Consider the following 22564-nt stretch of genomic DNA (forward strand, 5'->3'; position numbering starts at 1 on the left):
AAAATTAGCTGGGCATGGTGGCAGGTGCCTGTAATCCCAGCTACTCGGGAGGCAGAGGTAGGAGAATCACTTGAACCCAGGAGGCAGAGGCTGCAGTGAGCCGAGATCATGCCATTGCATTCCAACCCAGGCGACAGTGTGAGACTCCATCTCAAAAACAAAAAGTGCCCATTAGGGTCTTTTCTGTTAATCTGATTGTAAATACTTTTAGAGAAAAATTCAAAACAATTAACTCTGAATGTCAGAGACTTAGAGTGGCTATGGTTAAAAATCCAGTGGAAGTTTATTATAATTAACAGACAAGAAAATTTAGTTGTATTTGTGGCATATGACATATTATCTAGAATTCTGACTAATTACGTTAGATTTCTGCATTTTATATCGTTTTGGAACATTCATTATCAATAACATATACGTTCATGTAACTGAAAGATCTATCTAGTATCACGTACCATTTGACAATGTTTCTTATTCAATTTATCCAGTAACCCTAATCGCTTAATATCTCTACAAGATGAGAGAGACGTTCGTTGATGCTCTCTAGGAGCCCAATAGGAAAATCCCAAAGTTAACTCTAGGTCAAAAAATCTTAATTTAGAATTTTGAGCTTGGGAAAGCCTGCCAAAGATGTCAAAAGGTTCAAAACACTTGAACAAAACAGTAGCACAGGTCACTGTGAAATCAATCTTTTTTTTATTATTATTATTATTTTATTTTAACCAGAGTAATAAAAGACTTCAAAAGCAATACAGGAAGTTACGTGGATTTTTAAAATCTTAACCCTTACAAAGCTCAATTTCCCCAACCAATCAAAAATCTGTTAAAGACCACATGAAGTTATCTTGATAAAATGCAAAGTGTTTGTTTCTTTGGCCAGTTACCAAAAAGGTAAAGAGAATTTTTCTGCAGTATAATTGCGTCTCCTTATGGTAAACCCATTTAGATAGCCTGGAAGTTGAAGCTGATTGAAAAGGTACTTCAGGTTAATCAGACAAAGGAGAAGTGTATCTAAGGTTATGACTCTACACCATATTATAGAGGAATGTAAACAATAAAATTAGTACCTTGAGCAGGGGAACACATGGATCTTAGCAGCAGCATGAGAAATTTCCTGTTTACATGGAATAATTCAGATACATCAAGAAAAGACAAGAGTGCAGAATCAGGTTTTACTAGGAAGCATTGCTTTTCTAGACCTTCAAGAAAGAACATTTCAGTTTCAGGTCACAAAAGCAGTGTTGGAACTTGAGAAAAAAGGAGCTGATGAAAAAATTAAAAAGAGAGAGTCCCAGTTATTGTCCCAGCTAAACAAAAAGATGTATTTTTCAAGAGGAGAAAGGAGGAGAGCAGAAGGCAATGATGCATGACCTGCAAATCATGTGCAGTGAGATACAGCAGAATTTAAACTTCTGAGCTCTGAATATGAGAAGCTTTAAGAGGAAAACTCTACCTCAAGAAATGAAATTACCATTCTAAATGAAAAAGACGGCATTTCCAACTTGAAACTAGGGAAATTAGATGGAATCTGTTAGAAAATGTCTGTTAAATAGATTTTAGAAGTATAAATCAAAATCTCAGTACTTCAAGAAAACCTTGTTCTAACACAAGGGACAAAATTTTTAGTTTTGTATCTGTATTTTTAGTATCAAAGCTCAATCTTTACAAAGACTTGGAAATAATTCCCTTCTAATTATAACCAACTTGATCACACACCATTTCTTTCCTAAATTCATCTTTCTCAAACCTTTCATGAGCTGCATAAACCTTTGACCACATGGTTAGACTTCTTGTTTTGTCCTATACTTCCTCTTTCTTAAATAATACACCATCTTACTTTAGGGCAAAAATTTACAAGATTTTTTCTCATACAAAATTATTCTCTTTTTCTTGTTAACCTTTCTTACCAAAAATATAACTTCATACCTGTAATTTTTTTCATATCTCTCTTTCCTACCGTACTTATTGGTTCCTTTTCTGTCTTATTTCCTTCTTAAATCATATTTTGAAACAACCTTTAACCTCTGAATTAGACAAAATTATTGTCTCAATAGAGAATACATTTTTATACTTTCATTATTATTGAAAACACATTTTTGTGTACTTTGTTTACAAAATTATATATATTAGAATTTTAATTCTTAGTAACATTAATTTTTAGTGAAACATAGGAAGCAAGAAATTTTGAACTGTTCATCGCACATCAGTATTTTTATAGATGAGAATCATTTTGTAATTTCAGAAAATGTTTCCCCATAATTTTTATGTTCTAAGTAGACCCAAATGTATTTAGTCTTTTTGTAAAATTTAAGAAGCTAAGGGCAAATTTACAATTATGTTCAGCAATTTATGTTTTAATGTTTTTTAAAAATCTTACTTGGAAAGACCCAGACATTTAATGAATATCTATTACTTAATTTAACATAACATTGGGAATTTAGATTGCCCGAAAAGTTCAAGGGTAAACATTTATCCTGTCTACATTTACCTGGCTTATCTTTAGCAGTTATACCTAGATTACTTATGAAAGTTGAGATACTGGGTAAAACTAGTCATCATTTCAAGTTATTTTTCTTTTAACCGTTTATTTAGACTGAATATCAGGCATTCACCTAAGTAAGAAATTTAAATGTATTGGTATTTTGCCAATAACTCAGAACACACAGCTGTTTTTATTAAACTAGTGTTGTGTTAGTCTTACCAAAGAATTATACCAACAAAGATTATTCTGTTTTAGGTTGGGCTTATAGTTTTATGGCCTTAAAACATCTAGCAGAGACAAATATAATCCTGTCTGACCAGTACACTCAGGCAAAAATGTATGCTGATAATTTTGAATGCATTTTTAATTAAGTTTTAAAACCAGCTTATTTATCAAAGTTTTTTTAAAGTCACGTGAACTAAAAGACATTTGGCTTAATTACTATGTATTTCATATAAGCACTTATTTGTTTAAGCCGATCTGAATAGAATTCCTTAAGGGATTTCTGGCCAAGTACATCAGATTTTACTATGTAGACATAACATACAACATAATATATATGCATATGCATAAAACACATAAGCATATATACATACACACACAAAATTTAGGGGTAAAACAGTTTCTGTAGCAGCTTAAAAAAAAGAAAAAACTATTTTACTCTCCCCCGACCTTTGACTCAGTTTCACATGAGTTTAGGGTTAAATTTTCAATGTTTCCATTTTTAGCTAGGGATGGCCGAATTGTATAAGAAAAACAAAATTTCTAAGTGGCATTGAATTTTCGGTAACAAGTCTGTCTTTTGTTTGCCAGTCTGATTTGCTTGACTAGTCAGTGTAGCAGGGAAATTGTTTCGTGGGTTTTTGGTTTTTTGTTTTTCGCCCCCACATGACAGAAAAAGCAATTTTTATGCTGGACAGAGATACTTTATATTATTTCTTTGAGCTCAAGACTTTCAAGTGTTTGATCTGAGATCCTAACTTTTGTGAACACTATGTAGTTCTTTTTCTTTTAGACTATGAATCCTTCATTTAACTGTTTCTTTACCCTAAACAGTTGTTAGTCAAGCAAACCTAAATTTACATTTCCAAAAGATACCTGAGTCGTTAGTTGTCATCGAGCTGTTATACTTTGTAAAGCTATTAATTTGAAAGTCGTTTAAGACGTTTATTTATTTATTTATTTATTTATTTATTTTTTAATCTTGGCTGAAATTCCACAAGCAGTGAGTTTTTTTATATCAACGCCAGTAGGAAAATCAACAGAATCAAAGTAGACAAAAAAAGAGAGAGATAGATAGATAAAGAAGGTAGAAGTCTTTACATGTCAGCTTAATATTTGCAGGTTTTTTGTTTTTTTGAGAGGAGAGTTTGAATAATGACCATTTGAGCTCTGGATTTTCCTGGATATACTTGGGCCATCAGTTAAAGAATGAGAATAGGCCGTAAGATGTAGCCTGCAGAAGTCCCCTAGAACCTGACATGCCTTAATGTTTGAGAATTCCGTTCCTTTTCTTATTAATCTCTCAAAAGTAAGGAAAATCCCGTAAATTCTGTCAGGGAGTGTCAGGACTGTTGTTTTAGGTGCTGGTGACTGCCCTACTGGCTTTTAATTAATCATTCTGTGTCCATCAGGCTACAAGGAGCAATAATAAGAGTGATGCCAGTCTGAGGCTGGTCATGCAGATGCTGGGCAGATGTCCTCACTGAGGTTGCAAGTTTGTGATGGTCTTTGTGGTTTTTGCAGTCTTCTGTGATAGTTTTTGTTATCAGGGATTTATGCATGAGAACACCCTCTTCATGACCTTTTCTGGCTCTATTAGGGTTGTTTGTTTTTAAACACAGGTGACTCCAGTTTGATTTGGATAACTTTCAAATTGTATAGAATTTGGAAAATATGAAAAACTTTTTTGTTTTATTTTACAAATTTGAATTATTTCACATAAATGTAGCTTCTTTTAAAAAAAACTTACCTGAGCATTTATCATATTAAATATTATTTTAAAATGATATCTTAATGATTATGTAATGTTCTTTTAGATTGCTAGACCATAGTGATAGTTATCTTTTAAGATGATGCTGTGAGCCACTTGACTTTTTCCTTTGGCCGAGATTAATGTTGATTTTAAGTGACTTCTTACCTTTTTTTTTTTTTTTTTTTTAACTTTTCTGTTGTCTTGTTTTCCTGGAAAAGTGGAGTAAATTTTATATCACACTTGTATAAAGTAGTATTTCCTTAAATAGATTTCTTGGGTTACTCATTTTCTTAGATTCCCTATTAAGAAGTGACTTACTTGATAAACACTGTATAATCACATTGGCTCACAGTAAACATTAGCAAATTGAGGACTTCAAAGAATCTTGCAGATGCCACATCTATTTATCTTTATTTACTTCATATTTTCCCCCAGAGTATTTGACAATAAAATGGAGATAGATCTTTTGCTGAAAATAGTTTTTCATTATGTTTTACTGTATCCTCATTCTCTTAGTCTGCAGTAAGAAATCCATATTTCTTGTAGGTAAATATTCATATCTTCAGTAATTCAACTTCTTGGTGAACCATCTAGTTATATACTCTGCTTATACCACAATCATTAACACGTTTCCTCATGGTGTTTACATTCTCAATAAATATATCTTATTTTTTAACCATGTAACTATTAAATTTTTTAGCAACTGCTTTATGACCTACTTAGTGGTAATTTTAAAGAAAATAGTCAAACTAGCAGATCTCCCTGCTTATTCTAGTGATGATTTCCACACACATAACTTCTCCCACTCCCACATCCTACATTATCCCTTGAATTGAGATGAGTACAAGACTATCAAAATCATTTACTGTAATTTTATAAAACTTAGTTTTTTAGTGAATCTATTTCTGATGGTGAATCATGGTATAAATGGGATTTATATCTGTTCTGCTCTCTTTCTTTTCATGACTGCATATATCCTTTTTTTAAACTCTTGCATTTCATGTTCCTTTTGTTTATTTAAGATCCTCAAACAATTTTCTTCACTGGAGGAAAAGTTGTCATCAGTGAAAGAATTGCCATTTTTTAAAATTTCCATCTCTGCCACCCCCACTTCAAACACTTTCATTTTCTTTCTTTTTTTTTTTTTTTTTTGAGACGGAGTCTCGCTCTGTCGCCCAGGCTGGAGTGCAGTGGCCGGATCTCAGCTCACTGCAAGCTCCGCCTCCCAGGTTTACACCATTCTCCTGCCTCAGCCTCCCGAGTAGCTGGGACTACAGGCGCCCGCCACCTTGCCCGGCTAGTTTTTTGTATTTTTAGTAGAGGCGGGGTTTCACCGTGTTAGCCAGGATGGTCTCGATCTCCTGACCTCGTGATCTGCCCGTCTCGGCCTCCCAAAGTGCTGGGATTGCAGGCTTGAGCCACCGCGCCCGGCCTCATTTTCTTTTAGAAACATTAATTTCTCATTTGTCTGGCCCATACTTTAAGCTACTTATACTCAGCATATTTGTAATTTCTCATTTGTCTGGCCCATACTTTAAGCTACTTACACTCAGCATATTTCTCTTCTGTGTTTTCATTCTGTTTTTTGTTTTTGTTTTTGTTTTTCTAGAGGCAGAGTCTTGCTTTGTTGCCCAGGCTGCAGTGCAGTGGCACGATCTCAGCTCACTGCAAACTCGCCTCCCGGGTTCAGGTGATCTTATGCCTCAGCCTCCTGAGGAGCTGGGATTACAGGCATCCACCACTATGCCCAGCTAATTTTTGTATTTTTAGTAGAGATGGGGTTTCACCATGTTGGCCAGGCTTGTCTCGAACTCCTGACCTCAAGTGATCCACCCACCTCGGCCTCCCAAAGTGCTAGGATTACAGGTGTGAGCCACTGCACACATTCTTCAGTCTGTTTCAACCTGCTTCATTCTTTGTATACGCAGTTGCCTGTCTCTCATTTAATCCCTGCCTCAGTTTAGCTATCCCAAAATACTATACATCTCTTTCTCACTCAGTTGTCTTACCTTAGTTCTTACTCTTGTAAAATGTGTTAAATAACAATATTTTTCACAAAATAGTTTGGCAAATCAGGTCAAAGTATAGTCAGCAACGTGTAACTTCTGAATGATGGTTGTAGTGGGAAGAGCTTTGGAGAAGAAATCACAAAAGCTGGTTTCCTATTCCTTTTCCAATATAATCTTCTTATATGGTCTTATTTGTAATATGAAGAACATGACCTATCATCCCTATCTCAGATGACTTCTGAAATGAAGAGATTATTGTGTTTGAAAATGCTTTGAAATTTTTACAAATGCTCTTAAAAAAATGAAGACACAGTGTTTATGGAAGTAGATAACATTAAAAAGATTGAATAGCTTTCAATCAGGTACCTTTTAATGAGGACAGTGTGAGTCTAATGAGTAGGAATTAGCTAAAATGGTAGGGTGAGGGGGGTGGCATTTCAGAGAGGGAACATTATATGCAGAAAGGAGTTATGAAATAAGATGATTAATATAGATTACTATAAGTAATTTAGTGTGGCTAGAGTGTAGGATGTCCATGGAGGAGTATCAGGAGAAAGGATTAGGAAATACGGATATGCTTGAATGTTTAATGAAAAGATATGGAGGATTGCTTAAAAATTTAAAGGAATGATATAAACTTTACATTTCCAGAAGTTAATTCTTGTACTATTGTAGATGAAAGATGGCGAATGGGGTGGGGGAGGCAAACTGGAGTTAGGGAGACTTGAGGAGGCTGTTGCATTTAACAAAGGTCTGAACTGAGAACTTGAAGTAATATGAATGTAGAAAGGGAGAAGATAGATGGAAAAAACAATAGTGAAATGGAATCTGTGGGACCTATGTTCTGATGAAAAGTGGGTAGCAGGAAGTTATTCGCTAAAAGAGAAAATTTTATAATTATTCTAGAGCTCCTGGCTTAAATGGGTTTCCTACCATTCACTGAGATAGAGACCAAAATGAATTTAAAGGAAAGAGGGTACATTTGATTTTGATTTTGTTAAATTTGAGGTATTTAGCATATACCCAAGTGCAAATGCTTTGTTTACTGTTGCATAAAAGGAGAGAGGATTGGGGACCTGTCTCTTTGGTAAATGAAGCTTTGGGTTTAGATCAGATCACCCAAAGCAGCATAGGGCTAAGTCTCTTTGTTACACCCTATTTTTAAAATCTACCCCTTGAGAGATATACAGTTCCCCAGAAATCTTGATACCCATGGCCCCCCTTTGATTCATATTTCTGGTCCTTGTCGTTAATCCCAAGTCTGAGCCTTCAGTGAAAACCTGTCTTCTCACAATCTGCCGTAAGGATCCCTAGGCCACTATTTTACCATTCTTTATTGTTCTTACAACTCTAAGTAAAACTTAAAATGTTTTTTATTGCTCTAAAGCTGTATTACCAATCTAATCCAAATACACTTTTAACCTAATAGAGTCTTAGTAATAGCAGTCATTATTTTTATTTTTCTAACTTGGGGTTTACTATAAATTGATTATCACTTGCTTTTCATTAGTTTATCCTCATGAAACCTGTATGCTAATATAACGTCATAAATTCAGTTTATTGTAGTAGCATACCTGGAAATTCCCTCTTGGTATTTAACTGTAAAGCCAATTATTTTAATATATTTACTTGGCAGTTGTGTTTGGAACTTGAGCCTTTCTCAAGCTATAACCTTAAATTATGAGTTCCCTCCCATTCTCCGTACTCCCTCCTTTGTAATACTTTGTATTGGCCTTGAGGAATTGCGTGAGTTGTGCTTTAGCCTCTGCTCATATGACATTATAGCCTGGCTTCTTGATTTACTCTTCTTTCAAGTTTCTCTGGCCTGATCGCCCAATTTTCCTTTTCTTTCCGATATCTGGCAGTGTCATAACTAAGCTGCCTCCTTGCCACCAGGAGGTCAGATGGAGTGAGGACATAGGGCTTCAGGGACAGAATGAGTGCTAGAAGAACTTCAGGGGCTATTGTGATGGATATGACTCCTGCCCCAGCTCCCACGGATACTATTTTAAAGTAGCAATTGCCCATCATATATGGGTCCTTCAAAATTCAAAAACTGCCAGTTGCCTAGAATTTGTAAGCATTCTCAAACGTTTTTATGACTGCACCTAGATGCGAAGGAGGAGAAAGATGTTGAATTGATTCCTGCAAACATTAAAAAGGAGTGTGGTTAAAATGTCAATAGTAGTCTGGCTACAGATAGTGAAGAGTCCTGATCACAGTGCATGGTTTTTTATCTTGTTTTTTTGTTTGTTTGTTTGTTTTGTTTTAACAAGTAGCCATTCATTTGGACATGTAAACATCAACCTCTGACTACTCCTTAGTGCTGTTTTAAAATTGTTTCAAGGGTTTTCACAGATAACCCGAGAACATCCTCAGTTCACAGGTCAGTGTACATTTTGAAATACAGTGTAATGCCAGTGCAAAAAGTATATATGAAATGAAGTTAAAACTTTGTAGTTTATGCAAGTTGGAACAGCTATTAAAAAGTCAAAAAATAACGAGTGGTGAGGTTGCAGAGAAAAGGGAATGCTTTTACACAGCTGGTGGGAAGGTAAATAGTTCAGCCATTGTGGAAATTAGTTTGGCAATTTTACAAAGAACTTAAAACAGAACTACCATTCTACCCAGCAGTTATATTATTGGGCATGTACCCAAAGGAATAGAAATCATTCTACCATAAGGACACACACACATCGCAGTACTATTCACAGTAACAAAGACATTGAATCAACTTAAATACCCATCAACGATATACTGGATAAAGAAAATGTGGTACATATACACCATGAAATACTACACAGTCATAAAAATGAATGAGATTATGTCCTTTGCAGCAACATGGATGGAGCTGTAGGTCATTATCCTAGGCAAACTAACGCAGGAACAAAAAACCAAAGACCACACATTCTTGTTTAAGTGGGAGCTGTCAGGCATGGTGGCTCACGCCTCTAATCCTAGCACTTGGGGAACCACTTAAGGTAGATCACTTGAGGCTGGGAGTTCAAGACCAGCCTGGCCAACATAGCAAAACCTCATCTCTACTAAAAAATACAAAAATTAGCTGGGTGTTGGGGTGCACACCTGTAATCTCAGCTGCTTGGGAGCCTGAGGCATGAGAATCACTTGAACCCGAGAGGCAGAGGTTGCAGTGAGCTGAGATTACACCACTTCACTCCAGCCTAGTTAAAAAATAAAAAAGAATACACTTTGTAATTAATTATTGGACAGTGGTATTTTTGTGATAAAGTACAAATTTGTTCTTTACTTTTTTATGTCAAAGAAAAATGGTAGTTCCCAGAAATTTACATTCTAAACCTGTATAGAAATCTATGTGCTAGCAGGTAAAAATAATCCCTGTTAGATTTTTCTAAATTGTAAATCAGATTTATATGAAAAAACAGGTAATATTTTTCCCTTTTATTTCTTTGGTAATAGCAGTGAAAATACTATTGTCAAATTCTGGATTCCTGTTTAGTACAGCTATTCTCCCAGTTCCCTGGATTTAATCTGTGGAAAGTGTCATTGGAGTGCAAGAGTTAGCATTGTTTTGTTTGGTTTTCCCCTTGTCCCTGACATTCTACTCTGATATTAAGCCACTCTTTTAGTTATAGTTAAATGAGACATGCATGGGTGATTTGCAGTTAACTGCTCGCCTCCACACATGACAAATGCCTCGGCTTCATATCTAATCATGATTCATGCCTTATGCCAGACACTTGCTGTCATCCCAGTACCAGCAGATGGTGGGGCTAGACCCCTGGGGCAGTATGACCCAATGTTCTAAGGTTATATATCTTCTGGTAGCAATGGTCAGAAAAGAAAAGATTGTAACATGGCAAATTAAGTTTAGCTCTTTATGACTTTTTGCTTAAAAAAAAAATAGGTGTCACATTTTCAAGTGGTACCATAAAAACGTATTTTTTAGTCCAATAAAATAAAAGCATAAACTGGAGTGTTGTCATTCCTTAACTCCAAATCCTGGTAGTCAAGGGGTACATGGAACAATGGTTTTTCGCTTTCCTCAAACCCATAATTAGAAATACATTTTACGTACAGTATGTATATACTTACAGTTACATATGCATATGCATATACATAATTCATACCAAAATTTCAGTAGTAGTGTTTGACCTTACCATGTGCAATTTTTTTCTCTTTTGTTGTTGTTGTAGATGTTGTTAATTCTTTCTCTCTTTTTAACCAGTTTCTAGTCTTCATTCCCCAAGTAAATTTTAGTGCTCACTAGTGGATTGGGACCCACAGTTTGAAAAACTGTATTAAACAGTCAGCACTTATTATAAAGAAATATGCTACTTACTTTTTTGTGGACTTTCTCAAATTATAAAAAATGATTTTCCTACCCTTTACTGATCACATCAGCTACTATTTAGTTAACAAGAAATTTTTAGGGTTCTCTATTACTTGTATGTATATCCAAGGACCTAAAAGACATAGAGGAGCTACATATAGAAACAAATTTCAATTGAATGTTTTAATGAGCCTTATAACCCTCTAGCTTTAAACACATGCCATTTCTCTTTATTGCTCACAAGTAATAATTTTATTTCTTTGAGCTTTTCTTTATTTTTATCTTATATTTTAATAGGTCATTCGTTTTAACATACATGAAGTAGCTTGTTTTTAGGCCCGTTATTTGTATTTTAAAAAGAAGGAAAGGAAAGAAGTAGGGCCTTTTGAATTTCTGTGTCACCAAATACAATTCAGAATACTATGGGTTGTTGCAATGTGCTGTTTCCCTTCTTCATTAATGGTGATGTAAATGAGTTGTATGAAAAACAGTAGTCATAGGAACCATGTAATCCCTTGACTATCACTTTTCATTCCATATAAAATGATAGGAGGTGAGTTTTTTGCCTATATAATTGCCATTTTTAAAAGTTGCTATGGCATTGTAGAGAACCATAGAGTTTATATAAAGTGATAGCTCTTAGAATTCAGAAGAGATATAGAAAAAAAGCATTTATATTCTGAATAGACAGGGTTAGAACTAACATTGAGAGGAAGTTTGGTACACAAATGATATATTCAGAGAGAACTTTATAGTCTGGCTGTAAATAAACAAAATATATTATCAGGTGTTTTGTGCAGATTAAAACTCAAGGTAAAAGCAGCTTGTGGAGCAGAAGGTAATTTTATATAAACACATATATTTGAATGTATACTGAAACTAATTTATATTATGGGTGGGAAAAATTCTTGAATAATTTATTGTAGATAACGGTTGTCAGTCTTACCATTAAAGATTTTCATTGAAGCTTTTTGTGTGTATCTCTTTTAGATACGGAAACAAGTGAAAAAATCCAGGCAAGTGGAATACTTCAGCTGTTTGCAAGTCTGTTGACTCCACAGTCTTCCTGCAAAGCCAAAGTAGCTAACATCATAGCAGAAGTAGCCAAAAATGGTGAGGTTTACCTCAAGAACTTTTCTGCTGGGAACATCTTCAGTTTTACATCTTACTTGTCAGTATGCTTTATTAATTTATGTTTTAATTTTGTAGATTAGATGTTTTTTATTTCTATTTATCTTTTGTTTGACTCTTCATGTAATTGTTTTAAATGGCTATAGTTACAGTCATTCATACATGTCTCATTTGATAACCCATTCCTTCTCAGTAGAATTATGGGAAAGCTCTGCTGCCTTCAGCTATAGCTGTGTTACTTATTACTTTTGGTATAAGATTCTTGAACTTGCCACTGAGTCATTCATCTTTATTGGCATAAGAGATAATATATTTTTAAATATTTATGTTTGTTTGTGTTATACCCACATAAACTCACTGTTCTTTTTTAGTTTTGCCTATTGTTCCGACATTGGCACTTCAACAGTATAGTTGGAATATATGTTCTGTTTTCTACACTCACCTTTGTGGAAAACATATATTTCTTAAGTTTCCATGTAAGAATACTTTGGAAAAACAATAATGACAACAAAGTTTAGATTATAGAATACTTAATCCATCCCATTGTGTACTGTTTATACACTGAGAGATTCTTTGGGTGAATTATAGCATAAATATTTGCAAGTGGTTTTAGTTCAGTCAGTTTAAGAAAAACACTGAATTCCTAAAACAATTTTTAAGCACAAGAGAAGGCCATACTATATATAATACCTTTAGTGTGCCTCAATTTGTCAGTTTTACATTATTTTTTAGCCTTTTATTGTAATATGATTCATATATTATTCTTTAAAGGGAAGGAATTTAAAAATTCTGGCTTCATCATGGCAGGTGACTTTGTAAAGTACCAGTCAGTATATGTTGGTTTGGGCTGGTTAAACAATGTATTTTTAGGTGTGTTGCCAAAAAGAAAATTGTATGAAACTGTCATTTGTGTAGAGGTTCTGAAAATGCATTTCAAGTTAGATTCCATATTGGTATATCATTTTTTGGTGGTTGTTAGAAAATTGGCCACTTATCACTCTTATATGTCACATCTAAGAAGCAGATCTAGTTTGAAAATGAATTCTTTCCAGACATTGCTTGTTAACCTGGACCAACCCTTATCTGAATTTTCTTAGATACAAGCATCTTGGTTTTTAAGAACAAGTCTTTTAACTTTGTTAGAGTCACAGTATAGAGTTCCAGAAATCAAGGTAGGGACTCCACAATTTTTATCTTAACATCCTTTTTCTTAAGCATTCTTGTAGTATAAAATCAGAAATTTTGGATAACAGATTTTTGTGAAATGGATTGCCATTCCTCTATTGTCTTACTTAATAAAATTCCTCATAATGCTCTGTCACAATTTCATGACAACTCTGCTTTGAAGAGTTTCTTGTAGTAATACTCTAGTAGATAATAGCTATGTTCTAAAGACATAATAGAATTTTTAATGTTTATGCTTTAATCAGAGGCTGATAAAGGGCATATCACTAACCTCCACTGGTTAAAATAAATACGATACGTTGGTATGTTTATTACTCCATGACCACAGCCAATTACTTTTTTAAGTGATTGGCTGAGAAAGTGGACCAGAATCTTGTTGAGTGGTTTTTTTTTGTTGTTGTTTGTTTGTTTGTTTTTGAGACAGGGTCTTACTGTGTCACCCAGGCTGAAGTGTAGTGGCACAATCACGGTTCACTGCAGACTTGACCTCCCGGGGTCAAGCAATCCTCCCACCTCAGCCTCCTGAGAAGCTGGACCATAGGCATGTGCCACCATGCCTGGCTAATTTTTTAATTATTATTATTTTTTGTAAAGACAGGGTCTCCCTGTGTTGCCCAGGCTTGTCTTGAACTCCTAGATTCAAGGGATCCTCCCACCTTGGCCTCACAAAGTGCTGGGATTACGGGCATAAGCCACTGAGTCTGGCCATTGAGTGTTCTTTTCAAAAGAAATACATAACTTCAGAAGTGCAACCTGGCACAACATAGTATACTGATTGGGCATGTATTTCTTGGTAGAAATTGACGATGAAAAAGATTGTATGAACCAGAGAATATGAGGTTGGAAGGTAATTTGTTCATCTTTACTGTGCACAGAGGAGAAATATTAGCATATACTTCTTCGATTCACATAAACCCCAAATAGGTTTTTGTACATAGAAAAAGAATCTTTAAAAATTAACACACCTTTATGCTGACATTCAAAATTTAGAGGATTTGTAAGAAGTTCCATGGGCGAGTTTAATGTGGGAGGGTAGCTTTGACCATAAATTATAGTAAAAGATTTTTTAGACCTTTTAAATGTATTATTCCTTTATATAATAGACTTAAGACTGATAGGAGGCAAAGGACAAATAAGCAAGATATGACATATCTGTGAATATTTCAGAATTGTACTCTCAAAAGTATTTAATAATAATAGTAATACTTCCTAATGCTAACTGTGATTTTGTGCTCACATAATTTAAGTGTTGTCTACATTATTTCAATCCCTTATGAGATAGGGTTATTTTATACACATGAGAAAACATAGAGGCTAAATATCTTAACTGTCGTCACACTTAAGTGATAATAGTTGGATTTTATTCACTAGTTTGTTTCTCTCCTTTCATTTCTTTTCAGTAAATGAGATTTTATGATGGCAGTGGAATGTGTAGAGGTGGTCTGAGTACAGGGGTAGCAGCATGTAACATGAAAGACTGGGCTGGTAACTGATGTGAAAATGTGTAAAAACCAGCAAAAGTTGAACTGCTGTTTGTCTGTTCTTCTATAGCAGTTCCCTGCCTTTGACCTGTAGCAGCAACAGACTCATCCGGGGACTTGTTAGATGCAAATTCTTGGATCCATTCACCCAGACTTACTGAATCAGGGACTCAGGAGTGGGCCCAGCCATCTGTTTTAACAAGTCCTCTAGGTGATACTGATGAGTATAAAGCTTGAGAACCAAGTTTCAGTCTAAAGCAGTACAGAATCAGGAGTTTCGATTAACATTACGCTTTTTTGTTCTTCTGTGTACTTTATCATATTGCAAAGTGTTTATCAAAACTTCCACCTGAGTGCTCTTAACAACAAAAGAGTGAAAGTTTACACCCAAGAGGACCTGGGAAGAGCACTAACCAGAAATACAGAAGTCTCCTGTTCTATTTTATTGATTTTAATTTTGCCCTCTATTCCATAACAGGTACATGTACGTGTTTATTTTAGTATGAAATGCATGTGTGCCCTAGAAAAATCATTGAATAAAGTTGAGACTCCAGAAGAATGCACTATGTTGTCAAGTAGTTGAAAGTATACCTTCAGACCTCAGTGTTGGAAGCTTAACCTCCGTCATTTTGTAAGAATTATTATGAGTACTTTTTTTTTTTTTTCTTTTTCTTTTTTTTTTTTTGAGACGGAGTCTCACTCTGTTGCCCAGGCTAGAGTGCAATGGCGCGATCTCGGCTCACTGCAAGCTCTGCCTCCTGGGTTCAAGTGATTCTCCTGCCTCAGTCCCCCGAGTAGGTGGAATTACAGGTGACCGCCACCACGCCCGGCTAATTTTTTGTATCTTTAGTAGAGATGGGATTTCACCATGTTGACCATGCTGGTCTCGAACTCCTGACCTCGTGATCTGCCCCCCTCAGCCTCCCAAAGTGCTGGGATTACAGGCATGAGCCACTGTGCCTGGCCAGTACTTTAAAAACAAGGGCAGTACAAAGTGTGAATGAAAAATATAAATGTCAGTTTGACAACCCACATATAAAAGTGACTCATTCTTTGTATTCATGCCTCATGGTTTTCCTTGTTTTTCAAAATAAAAATATAAAAAGCTAAGCGTTAACACAGGGAGGTTATTAGAGAAAATTCAAACGTGAATATAATGATTTAGTCTAATAAACACTGAGGTGGACTCTACTACTCAGTGTTTTTATTTGGCTTGAAAATTTTGGTTTAAAAGAGTTTTAATAAAATAGTTTCTTCAGGTAGCTGAAAGTGGAGAAAGTAGACATTAGGTTTTTTAATATTTGAGGAGATGTGAGGGGGATATAAATCTCAGTGTATATAAAAGAAGATAATTTTATTTTGTGGTTTTCATCACCACCTGTACTTTATGATGCTGCTGAATAAATATGTAATTCAAGTAGGTTTGAGAAAGTAAAAGCAAGAAAGTAAAACGTTAACACTCTAGATTTAGAAAAGAATAGAAATAATCAACAATTATTTAATGAATATATTACTACAGTCAAAGGGAACAACATTGGTCTTAGGTGGAAATCAACTTTTTATTTTTATTGATATTGAAATAGAGCAGTACCTATTTCCTTAAAACCTCTGTATTGAATTTCTACATTAACCTACACATGTTTTGCAAAGAAAAAAAAAATGAATTCTGTGTTGTGTAGGCAAATACAAATATGCAGAAATACTTAATGGCTCCTGCTTTCTGCAGCATAATGGCATCCACTAACTTTGATTTCTATTCGCTGTCATTCTGCATGTATCTTGGTTTCAGCCTCTTTCCCTTGCAGTACTGCCCCCCTCCCCGAAAATTTTCAGTTCTCTGAGTTCAGATTACCTAGAGAGAATCTGATTTTTTGCCTGTTTCTTTTTAAGTTCATTGCCATTGTTCTTTTAGGAAATCTTTCAAAGTAGACCATTTTTTAGGCTATTGAGCCAGAATCCAGCCAGCTGTGAAAGGTAGCTGATGTGAAACGCAGAGGTATAGGTAGTAGGAACCCCTTTGAAGAAAGATGACTGTCAGCCGTTCTGAAGCTTCTCCAATGTAGTATGTATAACATTTTAAACATATTCTTATACATCCCTGGCATTTTTTTTAATATATCTGCCTGAAGCATGATAATTTTATGTCTTTAAAATTAGATAGCGAGGGCTACCACTCTTTGGTTAAAAAAGTAAATTAGCTGAAAAGCAAAAGATTTTTAGAAGAAATTCTTTTTTACTTTATCTAGAGACTGACAGTGACTAAAAGCTGAAGAATATATTAGCTTTGTTTTATCTTTATATGTTTTTGAGTAAAAAATGGTTCCAAAGAGTTTGATTCCATAATTTTTCTGTAATTATTTACCCTCTACTATTCCAAGAATACTTGAAGCTATTGATTGTAGAGTCAAAATTTTGAAAGATAGGTATCATATAGGCAAAACATAAAAGAAACACAGCAATTCATCAATGTTGCCATTGCCTGAAGAATAGCAGTAACAAAACAAGTAAAATAATAAGATAAACAAGTTTTATTTATGAATGAGTGCAAATCAGACCATTCCTAAATTTCTTGTTTTAGTAGTCAATGAAATCACCTTACTGTTGGGAACCAGGCATACTTCAGTGAAAAGGATAATGAACATCTGTCTTTAATATGAGTTAGTAGCATGTTAATTTAAGATTTGAAATCTAGACCAGGCCTGGTGGTTCTCACCTATAATCCTAGCACTTTGGGAGGCCACAATGGAAGGATCACTTGAGACTAGAAGTTCGACACCAGCCAGGGCAGCATAGTGAAACTCTGTCTATAAAAAAATTAAAAATTGGCTGGACATGGTGGCTCATGCCTGTAATCCCAACACTTTCGGAGACTGAGGCAGATGGATCACGAGGTCAAGAGTTCAAGACCAGCCTGGCCAACATGGTGAAACCCCATCTCTACTAAAAATACAAAAATTAGCTGGGTGTAGTGACACTAGCCTGTAGTCCCAACTACTCGGGAGGCTGAGGCAGGAGAATCGTTTGAACCGGGAGACAGAGGTTGCAGTGAGCCAAGACTGCGCCATTGTACTCCAACCTGGATGACAGAGCAAAGCTCCGTCTCAAAAATAAATAAATAAATAAAATTATCTAGGCCTGGTAGTACACGCCTGTAGTTCCAGCTACTCAGGAGGCTGAGGTCAGGGAGGATCCTTTAAGCTCAGGAGTTCGAGGCTACAGTGAGCCATTATCATGCCATTGCATTCCAGCCTGAGTGATAGGGTAAGGCCTTGTCTCAAGGAAAAACAGATTTGAAATCTATGAAGGGTGTCAAGTAACAATTAACTAAAGAGGTCGATAAGAAGATTGGTGTGTCCTCTCCTATAGATGGTCATTGAATTCATGAACATGTATAGGATAATTCATTTTCTTAGCATGAGTAGTAGGATACTTAATACTATTGAGTTTGATAACATCAGTGATAAACTCAAAGCTTAGTTGTTGAGATAGGAAATAATCTCAATCAGAAGTTTACATGACGGGATTTTTCAGTGATAGAGTAAGTAAGAAGGAGATGATAGGAATTAAATCCTTTATTTAGGGAGAGAGGAATACCTCTGTGATTTACAGCTATTTTAGGCGGAAAAGAAGTTGTCTCAGAGGTGACAGCTGACAGAATAACCTATATGGTATGCTCTAAGAATTTGAAAATGAAGGGAAAGAGAGGGAGGATTGCTTATGAGGGTACCTGTGGAACAAAGTAAGGGGTAGACCACCTTGATAGAGTGAAAAGATAGTGATTTTTTTAGTAGGACAAGTTATAGATGGATAAATTAGTTCTTTGTTAACTAACTTTATTAACCAGAACATCCTTATGGTGAGTTGTGATGTCCAAAAAGGTAATTCAGTTATTGCTTATTGGAGAAATTTCACCAGTTACATATTTCCTTATGTTTTGTAATAGTCCATCATGAGACACTGTTAAAAAAAAAAAAAAGTTTTTCTAATCATGACTGTGGTGGTATCATGGGGAGTTAATACATAAGAGAATGGCATGCCATAAAGATAAGGAAAAAATGAATTTGAAATTTAAGAAATCTTAACATTTGATTCTTTAGACCTGTAAATGTGTGGGTAAAGCAGCAGATATGAATGAGCCATAAAATGGATTTTAATAAAGGACGGGAGTGAGGTTAAGAAGAGGATGATTCCACCATATCTTACCAATCAAAAAGGACATATTATTTTTTAACGGTTCACTGAAATCTTTTTTAATATATATATAGAGGCCATATATATAAAAATATATGTTTATATGTATTTAATAACATATATAATATATATAAACAAATATATAAACATATACTTATATATATGCATATAGCATATATATATATATATATATATAGGCTTTTTTAGAAAACAGTGAAAAATTAGACATTATGATGGCTTAGCTTATAACTCTAGTACTTTAATTATCAGGCTCATAGAAATACATTGCCATTGTTTCCATCATCACACATAATGCTTCCAAAGCACATCCAGTTATTACGAGAAGATAGTGATAAATTAGCTGTGACATAAGTTAATTAAAAATCCCTTTGGTTTATGGCAGAGACTGTCAGCAAACAAAAATATGACCCCAGTCAGTTTTGTGTATTTTATGAAGCATTTAGTAGGGCTGTAACAGGGTACTTTTGAACAGAAATGTACTCTTCAAATATTCAGCCACCTTTTCAAAGTGACTTTTAAATACTACATATTAAAAGTAGGTATTTATTTTATTAGGGGAGGTGATTTATGTAAATTGCGAATTGTTAGATTTTTAATTAATATGTCTCTTATTTTCAGAGTTTATGCGAATTCCATGTGTGGATGCTGGATTGATTTCACCACTGGTGCAGCTGCTAAATAGCAAAGACCAGGAAGTGCTGCTTCAAACGGGCAGGGCTCTAGGAAACATATGTTACGATAGCCGTAAGTGTTGACATCTCAATAATACACATACATTTTTAAGAATTATGATATTCAGACTAATCTGCTTTGGTGTTAGCAGTGACTTTTCTAGGCTAAAACACTAACATGGGCCAGCGTGATTTAGCACTGCTTATTTAGCAGAATTTATGGAGATTCGGGTCATTGTATTCTTATCTAGGAAATCACAGGAAATAAAATGTTTTCCTCTATTATCACAAATGATATTTTCAGAGGAAATTAAGTCAGTTTCTAAGAAATTGGGGCTTTAAGTTTAGACAAAATACATATGTGCATCTTCTCAATTAGGTTTCATTGAAGTATTATCTCTGAATGGGAATGCTTATGGACACAATTTTTTAAAGTTTCTACGTCTGTCCAAATACATTTTTAATTACTTGCAATTCAGTAAAACCAATAATAAAAACCATTCTCTTCTCAAAAGCTAGATTGGCCCATTGCATTCGCATTGACTCCATTCCTATTTGTCATTATATCATTGTCATCCTCACCACCTTCTATAATATACTGTTCTACTAGGCAAAAAGAAAGCAAGAACTGGGGTATGGGTATATTGTAACAGTGTTACAATTTCTACTTCCCCTTTCTACATATAAACAAAATACAGAAAAATATTTTAAGTATATTTAGCTTAACTAGGCTTATTCTGATTTTCCTTAGAGTTCTATTTGCTGAGCCAAAACACATATTTTATCATTCACCTGTAAAGCTTCCTAGGAATTTAGTTTTATTTCTATAACTAGGATAACTTTTAATGCTTATTTTTCCCATTGAGTGTTTAACTCAAATGAGTTTTATTTTGTTATAAACACACAAGATTTGGCACTTTTATAATAGCCAGTCCTTCAAAAAGTGATTTATGCATATGAGCCAAAAAGAAAGGACATAAATATATTCATTTATGATATAAGAAAGAAGTAGGGAAAAAGATTGAAACTACAGTTATAACTTATATATAGCAGTAGTGGTAAAGCTAGCCTCATTTATTCTCCTTTTCTTACTTTTTCTGAAATAGGAGTTACAATAGCCATAAGTATTGAAATATCAGTAATTAATCTGAGGACATAGATGTCTTAATATGAATTTTAACTTCAGTTTTCAGTCCCCAATATAGCCTGCAAATCTGCCTATCTGCTCCTTCATTCCAGTTCTTTTTATCATAGGGTATTAGCTTTATTTACAAAATTCTATTGCTTTATGTTTATAATTTTGTGTTTTCTTATTTAGGATTTTTATTAAGCACCATAGTTTATAATATCAACTTTCAAGATTGAATCATTTATTATATATTTATAGGATTAATGTTAGCAGTATATATTAGACTTCAGCTGAGTAGTAGTCAAAGGTTAGTTACATGTACTTGGAGAGTATTGATTATTACTGTTTTTATTGTTACTTTTCTGTGTGTGTTACTAGAATTTAAGGGTACCAAAAGTATTCTTTAAACCTTGTTCATTTTAGTTATTCTTGAATTATACATTGTTTGAACATAGAGAATATTACCTGTTTTGAGAACTTTTGTCCTGGAGTTTTTCCTATTAATAAAATAGGAGAAATACACACAGTGATATTTTGTTTCATATTGCTTTGGTTTTTAATGGGCATAGAGTAATTTTATTTCCTGTGTATTCTAAAGAACCTTGAAGTTAGGGTAATAAATGTCTAGTTAAGATTATTTTGATGAAACTGAAGTCCATTATTATAGTATTTATTATATCTGTTTACTTTATCTTATGGGATATACAATATAAAGTTCTATGGATATCCTTTAAGTTATGAAGTTAATTTTTTTCTTATTATAAATATTCATGACCAACTTATCTTCATTTTGTTCAATGGAAGTCATAGTTAAATGATTAATTAAGCATACAGGCCATATTTTTATACTTTTAAACTTTAGTTGAGGAAATGAAGTTTGAAGTCTTAAAAGTGAATGACTGTAAGAAGTGATTTATTACTTACTATAAATCAGGTGATGAAAATGTATTGTGCCATGCTTTCATATGCATATAATTTCCATAGACTGCATGCTTTCTTACCCTTTTATTCAAAATTAAATCCTGTGAACTTCTTAGTGATTTCTCTAGAATGATTGCAGGACAATTACAGTGTTTATACTTGAATTACAAGAATAATATAAAACCCTGTAAATGTGATGGTATGTGGTTGATTGGGGAATTTACTTGAAATGGGTTTCTCAGTTTATTTTGTGACAACTGGATATTTTTCCTTTTTAAACAAGTTTTTAGTGTAGTGGCTTTTATTTTAATTCATCAACCTTCTTCACTCTTGGGAATGTAATGCTTCGTTTTTAAAAGGAGTATAGAAAACTATATGATAGCCCTGTGATCAATACAAATAATCTTTTTCTTTCAAATAAAGTATGTTTTAAAGAGTTCATATATTTGTGTTTTATCAAACTTACCTATGGGGCTAATCAGTTGATTTCCATTTTGTTAATGTACTCCAGATGAATAACTTTTTTAACGTAAGTTTATTCAGTATGATCGTAGGCTTACAGTAGATAGTAAAGTTGATGTAAATAGAAAGTGGTATAAAGAATTCACTGTTAGATCACTTCTTGGCCTTTTGGCTAAGATCAAGTGTAAAATTCACTATTGGAGATACAAATTTGACAAATTCATACATGTTCTGTAGATTTTTACTTTGACACATGAAAAGTAAAGCATTTGCTAGCATATTTCAGTTAGCATAGTGTATTTGAAAGGAAGTGAGCTCCAACTGTAGAAAGAATTACCATAAAATCCGTGGAAATCTTTGGAGAAAAACTAGGTCAGATTTCAGTTTTACCAGCCTTGACAGTGCCCATTTTAGGAACTTTTCCTAATGAAAGAAAACGGCCTTATGTAATCCTAACTTGAGGTAACAAACTGGCATACTGCTAAATGGGACGGGGTAAAGTTTTGTTGCTGATGAACTTTTTGAATCCCAGTCTCCCTCTTGCATATAGAGATGAAAGAATCACTGGCTGGGAACGTTTTTCATTTAAAATGCTTG

At 34.2% G+C, this 22564-nt stretch overlaps 1 protein-coding gene and 1 pseudogene across 7 annotated transcripts in view; both read left to right on the plus strand.

The window, feature by feature from the left end:
- Nucleotides 1-22564, plus strand: part of RAP1GDS1 (Rap1 GTPase-GDP dissociation stimulator 1) — a 172645-nt gene that overhangs the window by 60273 nt on the left and 89808 nt on the right. For 6 of the 7 annotated variants that reach the window (XM_007999316.3, XM_007999318.3, XM_007999319.3 and 3 more), the window contains exons 3-4: nt 11766-11888; nt 19403-19528. In XM_007999316.3, coding sequence (XP_007997507.1) covers nt 11766-11888; nt 19403-19528 — 249 coding nt within the window. Of the gene's footprint in view, nt 1-11765; nt 11947-19402; nt 19529-22564 lie in introns of those variants that run through there. The other variant, XM_037990107.2, reaches the window with a different exon arrangement.
- LOC119624121 (U2 spliceosomal RNA) lies at nt 22120-22248 on the plus strand (annotated as a pseudogene).

Source organism: Chlorocebus sabaeus, chromosome 7 (assembly GCF_047675955.1).
Source record: "Chlorocebus sabaeus isolate Y175 chromosome 7, mChlSab1.0.hap1, whole genome shotgun sequence".
Lineage (NCBI taxonomy): Eukaryota > Metazoa > Chordata > Mammalia > Primates > Cercopithecidae > Chlorocebus > Chlorocebus sabaeus.